This window comes from Hyperolius riggenbachi, chromosome 6 (genome assembly GCF_040937935.1).
Source record: "Hyperolius riggenbachi isolate aHypRig1 chromosome 6, aHypRig1.pri, whole genome shotgun sequence".
In the NCBI taxonomy this organism is placed as follows: domain Eukaryota; kingdom Metazoa; phylum Chordata; class Amphibia; order Anura; family Hyperoliidae; genus Hyperolius; species Hyperolius riggenbachi.
The window spans coordinates 95,996,163-96,015,644 of NC_090651.1; the positions used below are offsets into that span (position 1 = coordinate 95,996,163).

At 47.0% G+C, this 19,482-nt stretch overlaps 1 protein-coding gene across 1 annotated transcript in view; it reads right to left on the reverse strand.

Annotated features, from left to right (window-relative positions):
• Positions 1-10,074: 10,074 nt before the first annotated feature.
• The window catches only part of LOC137522057 (uncharacterized), a 499,919-nt gene continuing 490,511 nt past the window's right edge, over positions 10,075-19,482 (reverse strand). Inside the window, exon 4 of the mRNA XM_068242079.1 lies at positions 10,075-10,360. Within this exon, the coding sequence (XP_068098180.1) occupies positions 10,075-10,360 (286 nt within the window). The remainder of the gene's footprint in view (positions 10,361-19,482) is intronic.

The window sequence follows — 19,482 nt, forward strand, 5'->3', positions numbered from 1 at the left end:
CCACTCCAAGGACACTGCCGATACCATTCCCTTTTGGGCACTAGCTGCGGCTTGTGTTGTTTGCTGCCCTCCTGGTCGTCCTGGGTTTGCGGAAGTCAGTCTGTCGGCGTACAACTGGCTAGAGGAGGGGGAGGATGTCAATCTCCTCTCTAAATTTTCCACAAGGGCCTGCTGGTATTCTTCCATTTTGACCTGTCTGGCTCTTTCTTCAAGCAGTTTTGGAACATTGTGTTTGTACCGTGGATCAAGAAGGGTATAAACCCAGTAATTGGTGTTGTCCAGAATGCGCACAATGCGTGGGTCGCGTTCAATGCAGTCCTAGGCCGAAGAGGTCATAGCCTAGGGTCACAAAACCTGTTTATTGGGCAATTTCAATGGTGGCGAGTCTGACGTACATAAATCGCAGCAATGGCCGTTAGCAACGTCTGAATCCCACGAAATGTCTCATGCAGGTAGAAGACATATTGTTAGACTTGGGCTCCAAAGATGGGTTCCCTACATCTCTGCAAACCAGAGTTACAGGGCTCCAAATTTGGTAAAATCCCCCATAGGCTTTCATTGGGCCTCCTATTTACAGTTCCAAAATCTCACATCTTTTCAAAGGGCAATTACTCAGCAGTGGCAAATTTTCTAGCATTGTAGGGACCCTTAGGGGGAACATGACTGGTGAGTTTCGGGCCCCTAGGCCAAAGAGGTCATAGCCTAGGGTCACAAAAACCTGTTTATTGGGGCTATTTCAATGGTAGTGATGGTGACGTACATAAATCGCAGCAATGGCCGTTAGCAAAGTCTGAATCTCACGAAATGTCTCATGCAGGTAGAAGACATATTGTTAGACTTGGATTCCAAAGATGGGGTCCCTACATCTCTGCAAACCAGAGTTACAGGGGTCCAAAATTGGTAAAATCCCCCATAGGATTTCATTGCCTCCCTATTTCACTTTCCAAAATCTCACATCTTTTTAAAGGGCAATTACTCAGCAGTGGCAAATTTTCTAGCATTGTAGGGACCCTTAGGGGGAACATGACTGGTGAGTTTCGGGCCCCTAGGCCAAAGAGGTCATAGCCTAGGGTCACAAAAACCTGTTTATTGGGGCTATTTCAATGGTAGTGATGGTGACGTACATAAATCGCAGCAATGGCCGTTAGCAAAGTCTGAATCTCACGAAATGTCTCATGCAGGTAGAAGACATATTGTTAGACTTGGATTCCAAAGATGGGGTCCCTACATCTCTGCAAACCAGAGTTACAGGGGTCCAAAATTGGTAAAATCCCCCATAGGATTTCATTGCCTCCCTATTTCACTTTCCAAAATCTCACATCTTTTCAAAGGGCAATGGCTCAGCAGTACCAAATTTTCTAGCATTGTAGGGACCCTTAGGGGGAACATGACTGGTGAGTTTCGGGCCCCTAGGCCGAAGAGGTCATAGCCTAGGGTCACAAAAACCTGTTTATTTGGGCTATTTCAATGGTAGTGATGGTGGCGTACATAAATCTCAGCCATGGCCGTTAGCAACGTCTGAATCTCACGAAATGTCTCATGCAGGTAGAAGACATATTGTTAGACTTAGATTCCAAAGATGGGGTCCCTACATCTCTGCAAACCAGAGTTACAGGGGTCCAAAATTGGTAAAATCCCCCATAGGCTTTCATTGGGCCTCCTATTTACCGTTCCAAAATCTCACACCATTTCAAAGGGCAATGGCTCAGCAGTGGCAAAACTCACCAGTCATGATCCCCCTAAGGGTCCCTACAATGCTAGAAAATTTGGTACTGCTGAGCCATTGCCCTTTGAAAAGATGTGAGATTTTGGAAAGTGAAATAGGGAGCCAATGAAATCCTATGGGGGATTTTACCAATTTTGGACCTCTGTAACTCTGGTTTGCAGAGATGTAGGGACCCCATCTTTGGAATCCAAGTCTAACAATATGTCTTCTACCTGCATGAGACATTTCGTGAGATTCAGACTTTGCTAACGGCCATTGCTGCGATTTATGTACGTCACCATCACTACCATTGAAATAGCCCCAATAAACAGGTTTTTGTGACCCTAGGCTATGACCTCTTCGGCCTAGGGGCCCGAAACTCACCAGTCATGTTCCCCCTAAGGGTCCCTACAATGCTAGAAAATTTGGTACTGCTGAGGCATTGCCCTTTGAAAAGATGTGAGATTTTGGAAAGTGAAATAGGGAGGCAATGAAATCCTATGGGGGATTTTACCAATTTTGGACCCCTGTAACTCTGGTTTGCAGAGATGTAGGGACCCCATCTTTGGAATCCAAGTCTAACAATATGTCTTCTACCTGCATGAGACATTTCGTGAGATTCAGACTTTGCTAACGGCCATTGCTGCGATTTATGTACGTCACCATCACTACCATTGAAATAGCCCCAATAAACAGGTTTTTGTGACCCTAGGCTATGACCTCTTTGGCCTAGGGGCCCGAAACTCACCAGTCATGTTCCCCCTAAGGGTCCCTACAATGCTAGAAAATTTGCCACTGCTGAGTAATTGCCCTTTGAAAAGATGTGAGATTTTGGAACTGTAAATAGGAGGCCCAATGAAAGCCTATGGGGGATTTTACCAAATTTGGAGCCCTGTAACTCTGGTTTGCAGAGATGTAGGGAACCCATCTTTGGAGCCCAAGTCTAACAATATGTCTTCTACCTGCATGAGACATTTCGTGAGATTCAGACGTTGCTAACGGCCATTGCTGCGATTTATGTACGTCAGACTCGCCACCATTGAAATTGCCCAATAAACAGGTTTTGTGACCCTAGGCTATGACCTCTTCGGCCTAGGACTGCATTGAACGCGACCCACGCATTGTGCGCATTCTGGACAACACCAATTACTGGGTTTATACCCTTCTGGATCCACGGTACAAACACAATGTTCCAAAACTGCTTGAAGAAAGAGCCAGACAGGTCAAAATGGAAGAATACCAGCAGGCCCTTGTGGAGACTTTAGAGAGGAGATTGACATCCTCCCCCTCCTCTAGCCAGTTGTACGCCGACAGACTGACTTCCGCAAACCCAGGACGACCAGGAGGGCAGCAAACAACACAAGCCGCAGCTAGTGCCCAAAAGGGAATGGTATCGGCAGTGTCCTTGGAGTGGGAAAATTTTCTGACACCCATGCAGCAGCACACAGAACAGCAAGCGTGCAGATCCACCTCCAACACCGATCGCCTGGAGAAGATGGTCAAGGACTACATGTCAGATGGCGTAGCTGTGTTGAACAATCCATCTGCACCCTTCAACTATTGGGTATCGAAGCTAGACACCTGGCACAAACTGGCAATGTACGCAATAGAGGTGCTGGCTTGCCCGGCAGCCAGCGTTATGTCGGAACGCTGTTTCAGTGCTGCCGGAGGCATCGTCACAGATCGGCGGCGTATCCGCCTCTCCACAGAAAAAGCAGACCGTCTGACTCAAATTAAAATGAATCAATCCTGGATTGGAAACGACTACGCAACACTCCCGGACCCCAACCAAGTAACATAAACAATGAACATCTGTGATGGGTTAGCGTTTCCGGTCCCTGTTTATTGAACCTCTCATCTGTATTACATTTATGACTGCATGGCGACAAAATGTAAATTGCTATCCGCACGCTTCTTGTCCTCATGCAAGGCCTGGGTTGTTGTGTCTCAAAGCGTGGCCTTCTCCTCCTGCGCCACCCTCCTCTTGTTCCATCACGTGTGCTGCTGCTGGGTTAGCGTTACCGGTCCCTTTTCCTGGAACCTCTTATATGTATTACATTTATGACTGCATGCCGACAAAAAGCATGTTACCTGTGCAAAGAAAACAGACATTTCCCGCATTTAAAAGACAGTTTTCCCTTTGAAACTTTAAAATCGATTTTCTCAAAAACTATAGGCTCTTTTTGCTAAATTTTTTTTCCTCTTGTACCCACTCCCAAGGTGCACATACCCTGTAAATTTGGGGTATGTAGCATGTAAGGAGGCTTTACAAAGCACGAAAGTTCGGGTCCCCATTGACTTCCATTATGTTCGGAGTTCGGCCATGTTCGGCCCGAACCCGAACATCTAGATGTTCGCCCAACACTACACGTGACCCGTTCGGCCAATCACAGCGCTAGCCGAACGTTCGGGTAATGTTCGGCCATGCGCTCTTAGTTCGGCCATATGGCCGAACAGTTTGGCCGAACACCATCAGGTGTTCGGCCGAACCCGAACATCACCCGAATAGGGTGATGTTCTGCAGAACCCGAACAGTGGCGAACACTGTTCGCCCAACACTAGTTCACACTTGAGTGATTAGCGATAATCACGGGCGCTCCGCGATTATCGATAATCGCAAACGTGTTACATGCAGCATTTTTCTGGCGATTTTGGAGCGATCGCCATTAGCATATATAGAAACGCTAATCGCGATCGCTCCAAAAAACCTGAATTTGTACAGTGATTTTTCCACATTAAATCACAGAAAAATCACCCACGGAAAACGCAAATCGCTAGTGGTTAGCGATTTTAGGTGTGAACGAGGCTTAAAGGACATGTACTGTACATCAGACCTATGATAATGACACTGTATACAGAATAGAAATGTAACAGTAATATAATAATAGTTTCTGTATTTGTATAGCGCTTTTCTCCTGTCCGACTCAAAGTGCTTGCGAGGCAGCCACTAGGGCACGCTCAGTAGGCAGTAGCAGTGTTAGGGAGTCTCGCCCAAGAACTCCTTACTGAATAGGTGCTGGCTTACTGAATAAGGAAGAGCTGAGATTTGAACTCAGGCCGCCTATGTCAGAGCCCTTAACCATTACACTATCCAGCCAACAGTAATATCAGCATATTGTTCAAATATTTGCCCTCACTTGTAACATTTTCTTTATTTACTTCTAATAGCAGTTGGATCACATTACATTTTGCCCTGGGGTAGCAAGCTTGCTAAAACCTCCCGGGTGTTCATGGGAGTTTGAGATTTTAGTTCAGACCTGAATCACTAAATATAATACCAGCTAATGAGTAGAATTCCAGAAACACTTTGCTGTTGACTTGGCTTGTGTGGACATCTTAGTTCTAATACCTTCTTGTAAGATTATGCTTTTATTTTTTATTTTTTATTATGCTTTTGATAACATTTCTTTTCATCTAAAGTGAAACATTAAGCCTTCTTGCTTTGCAGATGATATCATTCAACAGATAGAAGCCATGGCAAAAAGTGCCACAGTCATGCAGAAGGAATATAATTACTTGGGGTGGTTGTGATGGCATTATATATGATATATCTTAGATGTAATAATGATATAATGTAATAATAATAATGAAGATAATGTGTTATGCAGATTGCAGTAACCTATAGGAATCAATCCACGTACTGTAGTCAGGCAAGGGAAATACATAATTCAATTGGTTGCTACAAGTTCCTTAGCCTTTGTGAAAACGGTAAGTGATTTTATAGTATAGCCAGGCAACGTTAAAAACTACACACGGCATCATAAACAAGTATTCAATACTGTGAACTTTGATCCCTCTCTGCAGTTCAGAACAACTGGCAGCAAATGTAATTGCTCCACTGTCCGTGGTGCTGAAACAGAGAATTCAGCCCCCTCCGGGCACTGCTTTCGTACACTAGTTCAGGGGTGGGCAAAGTACAGCAAGTCGATACAAGACCGGATGGTGTGTCCCCCCAGGAGCAGAAATGGCTTGCGGCATCTAGTAGACGCCGCCAATTCACCGGCCGCAACCCACCTCCAGCCTGTGGGTTCCAGGCAGAACTGGGAAAGTGGTGTCTGAAGCCCTGCACTGGAGACTATTTACAGATGATTGGGGAGCTACACTGGAAGCCTACGGATGATTCTTCTGCCAGACGAGTAAATATCTTTTCTTTACAGGTGTACCACTAGCACCAGGGCTGTTAGGGGGCATTATTGGGAGGAGGGAACATTAGAGGAGCCCTGCCTACCTGTATTTTCTGGAGTAACGCTGCTGCATTACATGTATTTTCTGGTGAAACACGGCTTCATTATGTGTATTTTCTGGTGAAACCCTGCTGCATTATGTGTCTTGCTGTCTGAGGGGGTCAGTCTGCTGTCCCTGGGCCTTTGTTTGCGGGTGGGGGGGGGGGCATCGTCTAATTACCTTTTGGGTCACTATGCCTGTGTTTTGGGAGAAACCTTGGGCCTACTGACTTTGCTTTACACTGTTACAGTTACAGTTAGCCCCGTGCTCATCCTGTCATGGCCACACACATTTTTTGCAGCTCCTGTTCTGGTCTGGTCCCCTGGTCAAACTTAAAAACCCAAGGTAGCCCTCGAGTCAAAAAGTCTGCCCACCTCTGCACTAGTTGCTGTCCGTGGTGCTGAAAGAGAAAATTCAGCCCCCTTTAGGCATTGCTCTCACCCACTAGTTGCTGTCCATAGTGCTGAATGTCGGCAGGCTCTCCTGGTAACTCTCCAAACACAGGATCCAGGGGTGTCTAAGCCCATAGGCATTCCAGGTGGTGGCTTGGAGTGCAATGCTGGGGAAAGGCACTGTAAATTACTGTCTGTCCAGGGGAAAAAAATATTTCCCCTGTTGTGAGAGACCATGGTAATGGTCCGGAGAGAAAAGGCTTTCTGCTCCCTTTTCAATTGTTCTAATGACTGCATCTGATCAGCCACTGATCTGATCAGCCACTGATAAGTAATCATTTTGTTTGGATTTATAGACTCTCCCTACTCGAAAGGTCTTGTTTATAGCTGGCCCCAGCCTCTCCACCCCTCTAGAGCGAACACAGTGAATCCAGCGCAAGAGACTTGGGTGCACAGGGAGTAACTTCAGCGCCGTCAAAAGACATTATACACCATCCATGGCGGCCTGGAGGAATAATAGTATTTAACACGACCGGGACTTGTTCAGCAGCAGGATCAGCCATATACCTGCTGTATCCTGCGCCCAAGTCTCCCGCGCCGATTCCTCTCCTACGGCTCTAGAGGCATTTCAAGCCACAGAGATGATTATAAAGGCCCTATAATTTTTCTGGCAGTCCAGGAAAATAAAAGTTTATTTTTCCTGTCCTGAGAAATTGACAAGGGTGTGGAAAGAAAAAGCTTTCTGCTCTCTGCACAATTGTTCTAATGACTTCATCTGCTATTCTGCTTAGCCACTGATAAGGAATCATACAAAGTTTTGTAGGATTTGTAGACAGTCCCTATTCAGTGTGCAGCAGGGTCTTGTGTACAATGCCCTGTCCCCAGCCTCTCCACACCCTCACCAAGTGCTGTTTACTGTAGTGATGCTGCTGGAGGAGTCTGCAGAGCCAGTTCTGCTCCATCAGATGACAGAGTGAGTGTAATAAGAAGCTGAGGCTGGGAGCACACTTGTCTGTCAGTTTTCTGTGTTTTTCTGTATGCTTTTTCTGCACACCATGGGCTTGATTCACTAAACCATAATAACTCATACCGCTCCACGCTAGTGTTTTTGCGCGTAATTGCAAATTTCCACGCGCAATAACGAATTTTCACGTGCAACCGCTGGCGCTGCCGTGATAGCAGTTATCGCGGTTTAGTGAATCAAGCCCCACGTGTGTCTGTATGTGTGAAAACATGCATGCTTTATCACAGCAGTGAATTGACAGAGAAAATGTGTAAAGTGCTTCACTGCTGTCAGTTTTTATCTGCATGAGGGAAACATGTTCAAGTGTGCACTAGCCAATTAAAGAGAACCCAAGGTGGGTTTGTGACATCAATATTAGGACACAGAGGCACATTCTGCATACAATGCCCAGCCTCTGTGTCCTTACAGTGTACCCCAGTCCCCCCCTTGCTCTGCTGTACCCCATTATGAAAACCGCTAGGCTAGCAACACGCAGATTGTCGCTAGTCGGCTGTTTACATTCAGGCTGCCATTCAGAGCCGCTCCCCACCTCCTCTATAGCACGGCTCCCCGCCTGTGTCTCTTCCCTCCCCGCCTCCGTAAGCTTCCTCCAATCGGCTTACAGAGGCGAGGAGGGAAGGGACACAGGCGGGGAGCGGCGCTACAGAGGAGGCGGGGGAGAGGCGCTGAGTGGCAGCCAAAAGGTAAACAGCCGACTAGCGACAATCTGCGTGTCGCTAACCTGGCGGTTTTTATAATAAGGGACAGCAGAGCACGGGGGAGACTGGGGGCACACTGTAAGGACGCAGTGGCTGGGCATTGTATGCAGAATGTACCTCTGTGTTCTAATATTGATGTCAGAAACCCACACAGAAAACAACACAGAAAAGTGTGCTCCCAGGCCAAGGACAGGACAGCATGGTGAGATCAGGACCCAGGAGCAGAAGCGATGTCTCTGTTGTCTACACAGTGACTTGCTGTGAGTGTAGCAGCAGGTCTGTGTTCTTATGAAGCTCTGTCACTTGTGGAAGTCATCTTGTATAGCACTGACATCTTCTGCAGCACTTTACAGATCACATAGTCATGTCTCACCCTGACCTCAGAAGAGCTCACAATCTAATCTCTACTATAGTTATAATCTAATATTTTCACTATAGGATTGTTTTGGGGAAACCAGTTGACTAATTAGTAAGACTTTTTAGCATGTAGGATAATATAAAGTGTCTGAATGAAATCCAGGGGAAGATAGAAACTCCATGCAGATTTTGCCCTGGCCAATCGTCATAAACCTAGGACTCGTCACTATAATACAATAGTGTTATCCAGTATGCCTCTATTCCGCTCATATCTATCTGCTCATCCATGTCATCAATTCTGACCCTCCTCCCTCCAATCTCCCATCAGATAGATGGGTCGATAGATAATTAACGACTGATCCGGTCTGATTTCAATAGTTTTTCTGATCAATTTTCTGATAACTTCTATACAAATCTGAAACCAGATTGGACCTGTCGGAAAGTATCTATTTCCCCATCTATCTGACAGAAAATTGCATGGTGTATTCCCAGCATTACACTACAAACACGCTGTGCTTATCTCCAGAATGGGTTATGAATCAATCCATTGTAGCATCTCACTTTGTCAGCCCTTCAATGTCATGATATACCCACTTCAGTACTATCCTAGCAAGTGATAACCTATTTGCATATCCCATAATGTTTGTGAAAAATTATTCTGAAATGAAGACCATCTTGCTTGATAATCTGATCCTGCGATGTGAAGGACATGACATGATGTTGAAACTTGTAGTGTGGATGCTGTTTTTATTTGAGGTGCTTAGTGGCAGCATGTGCTGTATGGCATACAGAGCTGGATCATCCACAAGGCAAACCTAGGCAGCTGCCTAGGGCCTGGAGAGAGTCTAGGGGCCTGGTTGATGCTAGTCCCCACCAAATCTAAGTAAATAAGCCAGGTGACCATCAGTGGAAGGCAAAAAGTGTTATCTAGACTAGGGGCGCATTTCATAGTGACCCTTTTCTGATGGTTGATATCATATGTGAAGTGTTGTATAATGTGTGTGATTTTTTTATCGGGGGGGAGCAAGATTTCTTGCCTGGAGTGATAAAACGGCTAGAAAAGCCCTGAAGCACTGAATAGAATGCCCTGCATGCACAACATATCTAACTAACGCTTCTCTTTCATTCTACACCTGTTGGCAAGCATGATTTCAATCTGAAAAGAGGGCGATTTGTCATCGATGCAGTACAGAGATCATCGTGCAGGCGTAGAGAAGGGGATCTGTCAGCATCAGTCGTTTAATAATTAATGATTGCGATAAGAAGAAGGGGGGGGGGTGGAAAGGGAGAGAGCCCACAGCCCCTCTGCTAGAGATCCTTTCTATTGAGCAGGTGAAGTTCTACTCTGGAGCGCTGACAGCAGGGGAGGGAGGGAGGGAGGCAGCTTACTCCCAATTCATTTTCTGGACAGGTAGAACTACTAACTCCCAACAGCTCAGCATATAACTGTATCACTCACAATAAAAACTAGGCTCAAACATAAGACACACACGCTGTATAAAAGCCTCCACCGCTGTCTGCTGTTGCTCGCCTGGCACACTGAACGTTCTTACCTTATATCTTCCAGAAAGCACAATATACACGCTGCAAACATCTGCAGCAGCATTACAAGGGCAATTAACCTCTACCTTTCCAAGGTCTGTGAATCCCACCATAAAACAGGATGCCTCCAGGTTACATTGTAAAAGGATATGGCCAATCGATGAGCTTCTTCGCATATTTCCTGATAATGTTGTCTTCTCCAAAGATGAACAGCGACCTGTTCACCGTGAAGCAGTTCTGCCGGACCGGTATGGGGTTGTATAAAGCCATGGTCCTTGCTCTTTGGGCTTTAGATTGCTTGAAAGCTGCCTGGGTCCCCACTGGAGCGGCCGGGGAGCCTTGTAGAGTCTTGCTCCTCTCTGATCCTGCATCTCCGGACCCCACTCTGCCAGCCACCGCCTCTCCAAAGCGAGCCATTCTGGAAGTTAAAAGAAAGACAGGAGAAGATCAGAGATAATCCGGAGGAGGCACAGACCACGGCAGTCAGAGAGCCCCCAGTAACAGCATACTCACTCTGTATGTGAGGAGAGTCTATGTGAAAGCCCCTCAGCCTCAAAAATAACAATAAATCCAGGCAAATCCTACGTCTATTACAATTAGATCTGATCAGATAGACATAGCCAAGCCACCTCATTCATGAATAGGTAAACTGCAGGGAGAACAGACATCGCATAGGGTAGCAGCACTGCGCACACATGAAGCTCTGTGATTATCATTTAGTTGGGAAGCAACAAGATCCTATTCACATAAGGACACGTCCCAAAGCCCAAGGGGGCAGGCGATGCTGTGAGATCGGCTTACATCACATGTAGCTGACAATCTGCTGGGGGGGGGGGGGGGGGGAAGGGGGTGACGTTCTGCCAAATTCTCTCTCTCTCTTTTCTGTTCCCCCAAAACAAAAATAAGCATGGCATTAAAATAGGGAGTGTAATGAGCAGGAGGCACTGCAGCACAAGGCTGAGAACTTCTTCCTGACAATAGAGCTTCTGTGTTGGCCACATGCAAGAGTAGTGACGGCACACTGAACGGATACTAGCAAAACAAACGACCTACAGCAAAGGGGGGTTAAGGAGGGGGGGTCTACAATCAAGAGGGCGGTAAGCAGCCTTTGTAGCTATGGGTGGAGATTTCGGACATAATTAAATCACTTTCAGACAAGGCATGCAACCAGTGAAGCCATGGCAGGGATTTGGATGTAAGGCATATGCAGTCAGTACATGCCCTTTTAGTCAAGCAGAGAGGCACATTGAAAGTGTAGCGCTCACACATCCTACATACATTCTGAAGCTGGTCCCCTGTTCCTCCTCCGGTCTGTTCTAAATGTGTCTTTGCAGCCAGAATAACATGTGCCTGTGTGCTTCACACACATATACAGGCAGGTGCACATACACTGACTTGTCATGTAGACAGCGCAGTACATGCACACAACCCCGCCCCCTTCCCTTTCATCTGCCTTAATTGAAGGTGCTTCTTGCAAGCTATGATGTTGCCTTGTATCAAGCACAGATACTACGTTGTCTTTCTCTCATTCTGCTTGTTAGGTAGGTTGTCTTCTCCAGTGCTTCATTACTGCTGTGCCTCCCTTAGGATAAAGCCAGACTGCAAATCAGTACATACTAATAAATGCAAATCATTTGCCTCTGTGAGATGTTTTGACACAAAGAGGAAATCAAATTCAGTTTCAGCTGTAAACAAGTTAATGAGTAAGTCTCTCAGGTGATCAGAGTTAAAAGTTCTGAAGTTTTCCTTTTTCTAGAGTTGCATTCACACGTGTTGCTGTACAATGCTTTGCTGGATGTGACTGTACTGGCCATTCAATTGTATGGGCATGTCCACTTCTCTGCATTAAAACTGACAATGTTATCTAAATGCAGGACTCAGACAAGGTTCTCCAGCACTAGAGGCAGAGATTCCAAAGTGTGACCCCAGTCTTAAAAGATTTCCGATGCGGGAATGATTAAACAGATTTTACTCACCTGGGGCTTCCTCTAGCAGCAGTCTCAGTCTCTTGCTGCAGCCCCGATCTTCCGCATTGTCCTGCTGTCCGCCAGTAAAGATTGCGACCCCGCGCTTGCCTGTGCGACCATGTCATCTGGCGCATACTACAACTACTGCACAGGCGCAGTATGCACCAGATGACATGGTCGCGTGGGCACGAATGGTCGCGCAGGCACAGAAGAGCTGACCCGCCGACGGGGTCACGATCTTTACGGGCGGCCAGTGGGACAATGTGGGAGACTGGGGCTGCGGCGAGGGACTGACACTGCTGCTAGGGACTGGAACAAGCCCCAAGTGAGTAAAATCTGTTTAATCATTCTCACATTGAATGTTTTTTAAGTGGGTTGCCACCCCCACCCCCAATATAGGAATCCAGAAGTGCCCCGAGTATTAGGTAACCCCCCCACCCCCATAGGTACACCTATGGCGGCGCCTGAGAATTTGCAGAGGCTTTTTTTGCTGCAGATGCGATAATTGCAGTGCACCGTGCCAATGGAAACGGACCCTTAGGTAGCTAGTGTGTGTGTGTGTGTGTGTGTGTGGGGGGGGGGGGTGGTTTAAGGGTTAAGCATTAGGTAAGCAGTTTGTGCGGGTGGGGGTTTAAGCGTTAGGCATTAGGTAGGTAGTGTGTGTGTGTGGTTAAAGAGATCCTGGAATGAAAATAAAAAGTCAAAATAACCATACACAGGTCATACTTACCTCCTGTGTGGTCTACTACTCGATCTCTCTCTCCTCTCCTGCGTCCCGTTTGTCCACTATGATCAATGGATTTCTCCGTCCTCCATTTTAAAAATGGCCATTACCCCCTAACAGCTTCCTGGTCAGCACACTGTTACACTGTAATATCACCCACTTGAGCCATAGGGAAACTTGGACATTGCTTGCACATTCAGTTGTAAGTGACAGCTGAACTGGTATATTTCAGTTCTGACAAAATATTGTCAGAACTGGAAGGGATCACTGTAAGAAGAAAATGGTGAGCTTCTGAAAGGAACTGATGGTGAGGTAAGTATGTAATATTAATTTGCAGCTACGTCCTGTGTTTATTTTAAATATTTTTCCTCGCTTCAGGTTCCCTTTAAGGGTTAGATAGGTCGTTTGCATGTGGTGGGGGAGGGGACAGTGGTGTAACAATAGGGGCTGCTGCCCCTGCATCTGCGGGGAGGCCGGGGCACCTCTGGGGCCCGCTCAGGGACATTTTGGGGGTCAGGAGGGGTCGCAGCATAAGGAGAGAGCATTGCCACACATCGGCATCCCCCTTCACCTCGGGCTCTCCCCTCAGCGCTCCCCCTCCAGCATCAATCAGTGGCAGCAGGTGGTGGGCAGCAACACATACCTTCATGCGTTCCACGCGCCAGAGGTTCCGCTCCTTCCTGTTTAAACAAGAAGTAGTGTGAGGCACTTAGAGATTGGACCTCCGCAGTGGATGGAGGTTTGTGTTCCTGCCCGCCGCCTGCTGCCACTGATTGATGCTGAGGGGAGAGCCCGAGGTGGGAGGGGGAGTATCCCCCCTCCCTGTCAATGTGTGGCAATGCTCTCTTCTCATGCTGCAACCCCTCTTGTTCCGAAAATGGCCCTGAGCGGGCCCCAGGAGGGGTTAGGTTTAGGCATCAGACAGATAGTGTGTGACCGTTGGGGGGTGAGGGGGTTGTTAAGCTTAGGCATCGGTAGGGTTCAGTAAGAGTACAAGTAGGGTTAGGTTTGGCCGTAGTAAAATATCGATATTATGTACCGATATTTTACTATCAGCATTACTAGGCGCCACTGTTAGGCAGTCCCCTGCCCCCAGGGATGTGCGCCCCGAGGCTGGTGCCTCCCCGCCTCTACCTCGGCCCAGCCCTATTTAAACGTACAGGTATAACACACATGTGAAGAGTGTGCATTGTGTTATGCCCACATTATAGTCAGGGGCGTAGCAATAGGGGGTGCAGAGGTAGCGATCGCAACGGGGCCCTCGCTCAACCACAGTATTCATTCTTTATTGGTCCTGTGCTGATAATATTCACTTCTATAGATAGTTTGAATAGTGGTAATCATTAACCAACTGCTTCCCATCCCCTTCTTGCACCTCTGACACTGTGGTTGTCCTTGATTGGTTTTGGTGCGCCATAACAATTGTTCTGTATAGAGAACTTGGGGGGTCCCAATGTAAAACTTGCACCGGGCCTGCTGCTTCTTAGCTACGCCACCGATTATAGTGTAGAAAAGCGTTATCCAGAAGCACCACATTATAAATAGCTCTTTATTGGCATGGATAAAGTTTTTCTGCCTGTGATTGACTTTATAAGGTAACTTCCTAAGAGTCCTTCTGGTTTAGCTAGATTGGAGTGCCAATTTCAAACAATTGGTGTAAACCAGTACTGCTCGGATACCCCTTTTCAAAATCCGAATCCGATTCGGATCCGGATACCCAGATATCCGATCCGGGTCGGATATCCGATTTCAAAATTTTCCAATCCGAATCGGATATCTGGCCCTAGTATCCGGGATATCTGGGCAAATTCGGATATCCGGTTAGAAAAAACGGAAGTGGCCTTTAAATTGCTTTAAAAAACGTTTTAGGGTATATGAGGCATGTAGCATCATTATTTTGTAAAGGGGAACACTAATTGTTGATGTGGGGACTTAAAATCCCCCCCCCCCCCAAAAAAAGGCTGTCAATTAACATTAGGCCTAGGTTCCAGACAGCGGTCGTGCAGCCCACATTGGGCTTGATTCACAAAGCGGTGCTAACTGTTAGCACGCCTGTGAAAACCCCCTTAGCACGTCTAAACGAGCTTTTCGCGCATAGGGCGCTCCGTGCGAAGTGCCCATTAAAGCCTATGGGACTTAGCGCGCATAAAACTTTGCGCGCGTACAACTTTGCGCACGCAAAGTTAGCGCGCGATCTGATTGAGAAATCCAGTGCTAACCTACTTAGCACCCTGGTTAGCACGTCTAAAGACTTTAGACGTGCTATGTAGGTTAGCACCGCTTTGTGAATCAAGCCCATTGTGTCCAAAAACCAACCGCACAACTGGGACATGACAGTTTTCAGCCAAGACACCTCCAAACATTTATGCAGCAATTGTGTTTTGGGTTAAATATAGGTGGTATCAGTGGCCTGTGGCACCCTAGCTTGGCAGTGGGAGCTGCACAGGCAGCAGGAGCAGGGCAATGCAGCAGCAGGCGTAATGTGTGCCAGGAGCATGCCGGACGTGGCACGTTGCAATTGGCACTTAGCACGTGTCACTTGGCACGTGTATCGTGGCACTTGGCACGTGACACTTGGCACGTGTCACTTGCCAAGTGTCACTTGGCAAGTGCCACGTGCCACATGACACGTGCCAAGTGACACGTGGCAAGTGCCAAGTGCTGAATGACAGTCAGACAGCAGAGGAGAAGACACTAGTGCACACTAACTGTCACACTGCCACTGCTCACTGCACAGCAGTTCTGTAGAAAGCTAACACAGTAGTACTACTACTCTAACAACTACTAGCAATGAATGCAGTACTACAGTACTAACTACACAATAACAGTAATCCTATCCCCTAATCCCTAACCTAACCTATACCTAAGGTTAATAGCTGGCCATCATGGCAGCCCTCCTTATTATACAGGAGGGCTGGCCAGTGTTCCTTGTTGTGATTGGGTGCCAGGGTTTAGGCTGGGAGCCCTCTGATTGGCTAAATGAGGTCAGGTGGGGCTGGCCAGGGTTCCCCTCTGTGATTGGTTGCTAGGGCTTCTGCTGAAAGCCCTCTGATTGGCTCCAGGATGTCATCTCCTTAGTTACAGTATTTCGGATCCGGATATCCGCAATATCTGTGGATATCCGTGTTATGTGCCCAAATATCCGAAAAATCCGAATCCGAATCGGATAGCGTAAAAAAGTTCGGATATCCGTATTACCCGGATATCCGGAATTCTGATTAGCAGCCCTGGTGTAAACACGCTACTACATAGTAGGTACATTATGAAATGTGCAACACTTGGTCCTGAATTATACCTTAAAGTTGTCCTATACGAGGACTAAAACACTTTCATAAATACAAAAATGGTATAAAAAAGTATAAAAGGGTTGAAAAGGTCACTCGTCTTTGTCCCAACCCACATACACAGTATAAAGGGGGGTCCATGCTCATCTCCCCAACACTGGATGTCCCAAGCACTGGGCTGGGATGGAGTGCAGCTATCCTTCAAACTGTGTAGAAAACAATATGAAAGGTCCCTCACTTGAGGACTCAGATATAAGTGCAGACAGGGGTGTTTTAAACCACTGGCACTACAGGAGCTCACCTGGAGCGCAGAGCTGGTTAGAAAGGCTCTGTACATTTTCTGACAGTCCAGGAAAAAAAAAGTTTATTTTTCCTTCCCTGAGAGACAGCGGTAAGGGTGCAGAGAGATAAAGCTTTCTGCTCTCTGCACAATTGTTTTAATTACTGCATCTGCTAAGCCACCAATAAGGAATCATACAAAGTTTTGTAGACAAAGATTTGTAGATGGTCCCTATTCAGTGTGCAGCAGGGTCTTGTGTACATCGTCCTGTTCCCAGCCTCTCCAGAACCTTCCCAAGTGCTGTGTACTGTAGTGATGCTGGAGGGGTCAGAAGAGCCAGTTTTGCTTTATTGAAGGTGAACAGAGTGAGTGTAATAAAAATCTGAGCATGGGAGCAAACTCCTATGGCAGCTTTCTGTGTGTGTGTGTGTGGGGGGGGGGGGGGGGGGGTTGGGGGGGGGGAGAGAGAGAGAGACACGCCTAGGGCCTTTTTGCTGCCAGGAGGGTCGCAGCGCATGATGGGAGAGCAATGGCCACACAGAGCGGCAGAGAGGGGGGGTTTACTCCCCCTTTGCCTCACCTTGGGCACTCCCTTCAGTGCTCTCCCCTCCAGCATTAATCGGGCAGCACAAGCGGGCATGGAACATGGGTATACTTCCACGTTCCATGTAAAGTGGCCCTCAACCCTCACCTGCCCCCCCCCCCCACCCCATCAACACCACCTCAATGCATCTACTTGACTAAGAGCATTGGTCTTTCCCTCTATCCATCCACTCAGTCATGTGGTGCTCGGTCAGCCCTGGCATACCAACAGAACCAGTCATCAGCCTAGAGGCTAGTGATGCATCCATACAGAACTCTACCCAAACTGTCACCTGAGGGATCAAGCGACATTTGAAATTCTTGTATTCTGGGCTCTACTCTACCTGGCATTAAGCATGTTTGTCTGTACAATGAACCCTGTTCAGAGGGGATAGGTAATATAGCTAATGTGGAGCTGCAAGCTCAGGTCTGGACACTTTGGCAGCATAATACAACAAATACATGGCTTTTGTAGGCTTGGGAAGAGTAACCTTTGTCAAGATTTTTTTTTTTAATGTTCTTTTTTTTTCTACAGGACTACCAGAGTTCAAGGTAAAAGGAACCCAAGGTGTGAGACCTATGGAACCTATGGAAGCTGCCAATTATTTCCTTTTAACCTTTTGGGGACCGCCGCAAATAAATCCTACCACACACTTGTGGCTGTCCAACTCTGATGCCGCGCAGGTTTTACGCCGCCTACTGTGGTAACAGTAAAAAATAGTGGACAAATCGGGCGCTGCCATTCACTCCCATAATAAATATAATTTACTGGGCGCCGAACGGGAAAAAAGGGCGCCCGAGAATAATAACGTTTTCCAAGGGCGCCCAAAGATTTTTAATGTTTTATAACTGCTAGTGATGATTTACGTTTCCTATTTAAATAAAACATTATTTTAAATGTTATTTCTTACTGTTTGTAAAACATTATTATTCACAAAATAAATCGATCAGTACGTAACGTAAATTGTAATATATTTTATCCCTTACTGTTTCTAAAACATTATTCTACACACAATACAGTGATCACTAAGGAGGGTCTTAGGTTTAGGCACCACCAGGGGGGTCTTAGGTTTAGGCACCATCAGGGGGGGTCTTAGGTTTAGGCACCACCAGGGGGGTCTTAGGTTTAGGCCCCACCAGGGGGGTCTTAGGTTTAGGCACCACCAGGGGGGTCTTAGGTTTAGGCACCAATACGGGGGTCTAGGGGTTATGGGTAGGTACAGGGAGGGTTACTTACTAATTTTTTTTTAAACGTTAGTATACATTTCACTTTTTAAACGGAAAATTAACGTTTTCACAATTGCCGATTTAATGAACATTATTTAATGATTTATAACTTTATAAAAACGAATATTTAAATGAAATATAGTACATTATATTTTTAAACGTTATCCATGTTTATCGTTTAAAACCCTGCGTCCTTTTTTCCCAGCGCCCCTTTTTAACGTACGCGCCTACTGCTTCCACTCCCGACACGATCGTGAGCACCCGAGAGGGGTGCCTTAAAGGTATCATCAGACATTAAAAAAAAAAAGCCGTCGCAGAATTATTGCGCCTGCGCAGTAAGCCGCGTACAACGTGGGCTTGATTGACAACGGCGGTTCGCGCAGGTGCATTAAGGACGACCTCGGGGTCGGCCTCTGCACTGTACACGGAGACCGGAACGCAGCGGAGAGCGGAGCGGTCGGCGTGGGTGCTCCTTTAAGTGTCGAGTCCCGGCTTGATGACGACATCAAGCCGTGACCCGGAACTTTACAGCAGTGCAAGCGGGGATGCCGGCCAGAGCAGAGGGGGCTAGAGATTCTCATCGCTGGAACCTGGGAGGTGAGTAACGGCTGCTGGAAATATGGGGGACACCTGGCTACACTGGGGACATCATGGCTAGCTATCTGCAATGGGGACCCGGCTGCCTGACCCCCTCAAATGCCCGCCCCGCCCCCCGCATGCAAAATGGCCTGGTCTTTAAGGGAGGTTAGGCAGCCGGTCCCCAGGGCTAAACAATACCAGTTGCCTAGCAGTCCTGTCGATCTTTCTGGTCAGTAGGGTCTACATCACACATCTGAAACAAGCATGCAGCTAATCTTGTCGGATAGACATCTTGTCATGGACATCTGATCTGCGCTCTTGTTCGGGGTCTATGGCTTAAAGCATTAAAAGCAGAGGATCAAAAAGACAAAAAGACAGCCAGGCAATGTGCATTATTTAAAAGGGAATAAACATGTCAGCCTCCATATCCCTCTCACCTTGGTTTCCCTTTAAAGCTACAGAGGTCGGAGGCACACTCTCTACAGCAGCAATCGTAAAGAGGTTCTTTTAAAAGGTATGTTCGGAAAAACTTGGTGGCTCTCCAGAACTACACACTGCAGTGGAATGGTACTTGTTCTATGCTGCATTCAGAAGGCAAACAGCTGGTGGCTTTTACACATGACACAACTCAGTATGTGTTTTGGCTGAACTGCTATCAACTGGTTGTTTTTCTACCCATAACAAGACTGACATACCACAAGTTGCATCTACTCTGACTCCTAATAGCACTGAGGGTCCAGTTTAAACAATCATTCCCCTACAAACCCCCAGCTGTACTGCTGGCCAGTCTTCATTCAAAACACTAGTTATCCTTTGTTGCCTCAGATTGTAATCTTTAAAAGAATGCCGTTTAACACATTCTGAACTGCAAGCCTGAATTCCTTTAGAGGTAACAGG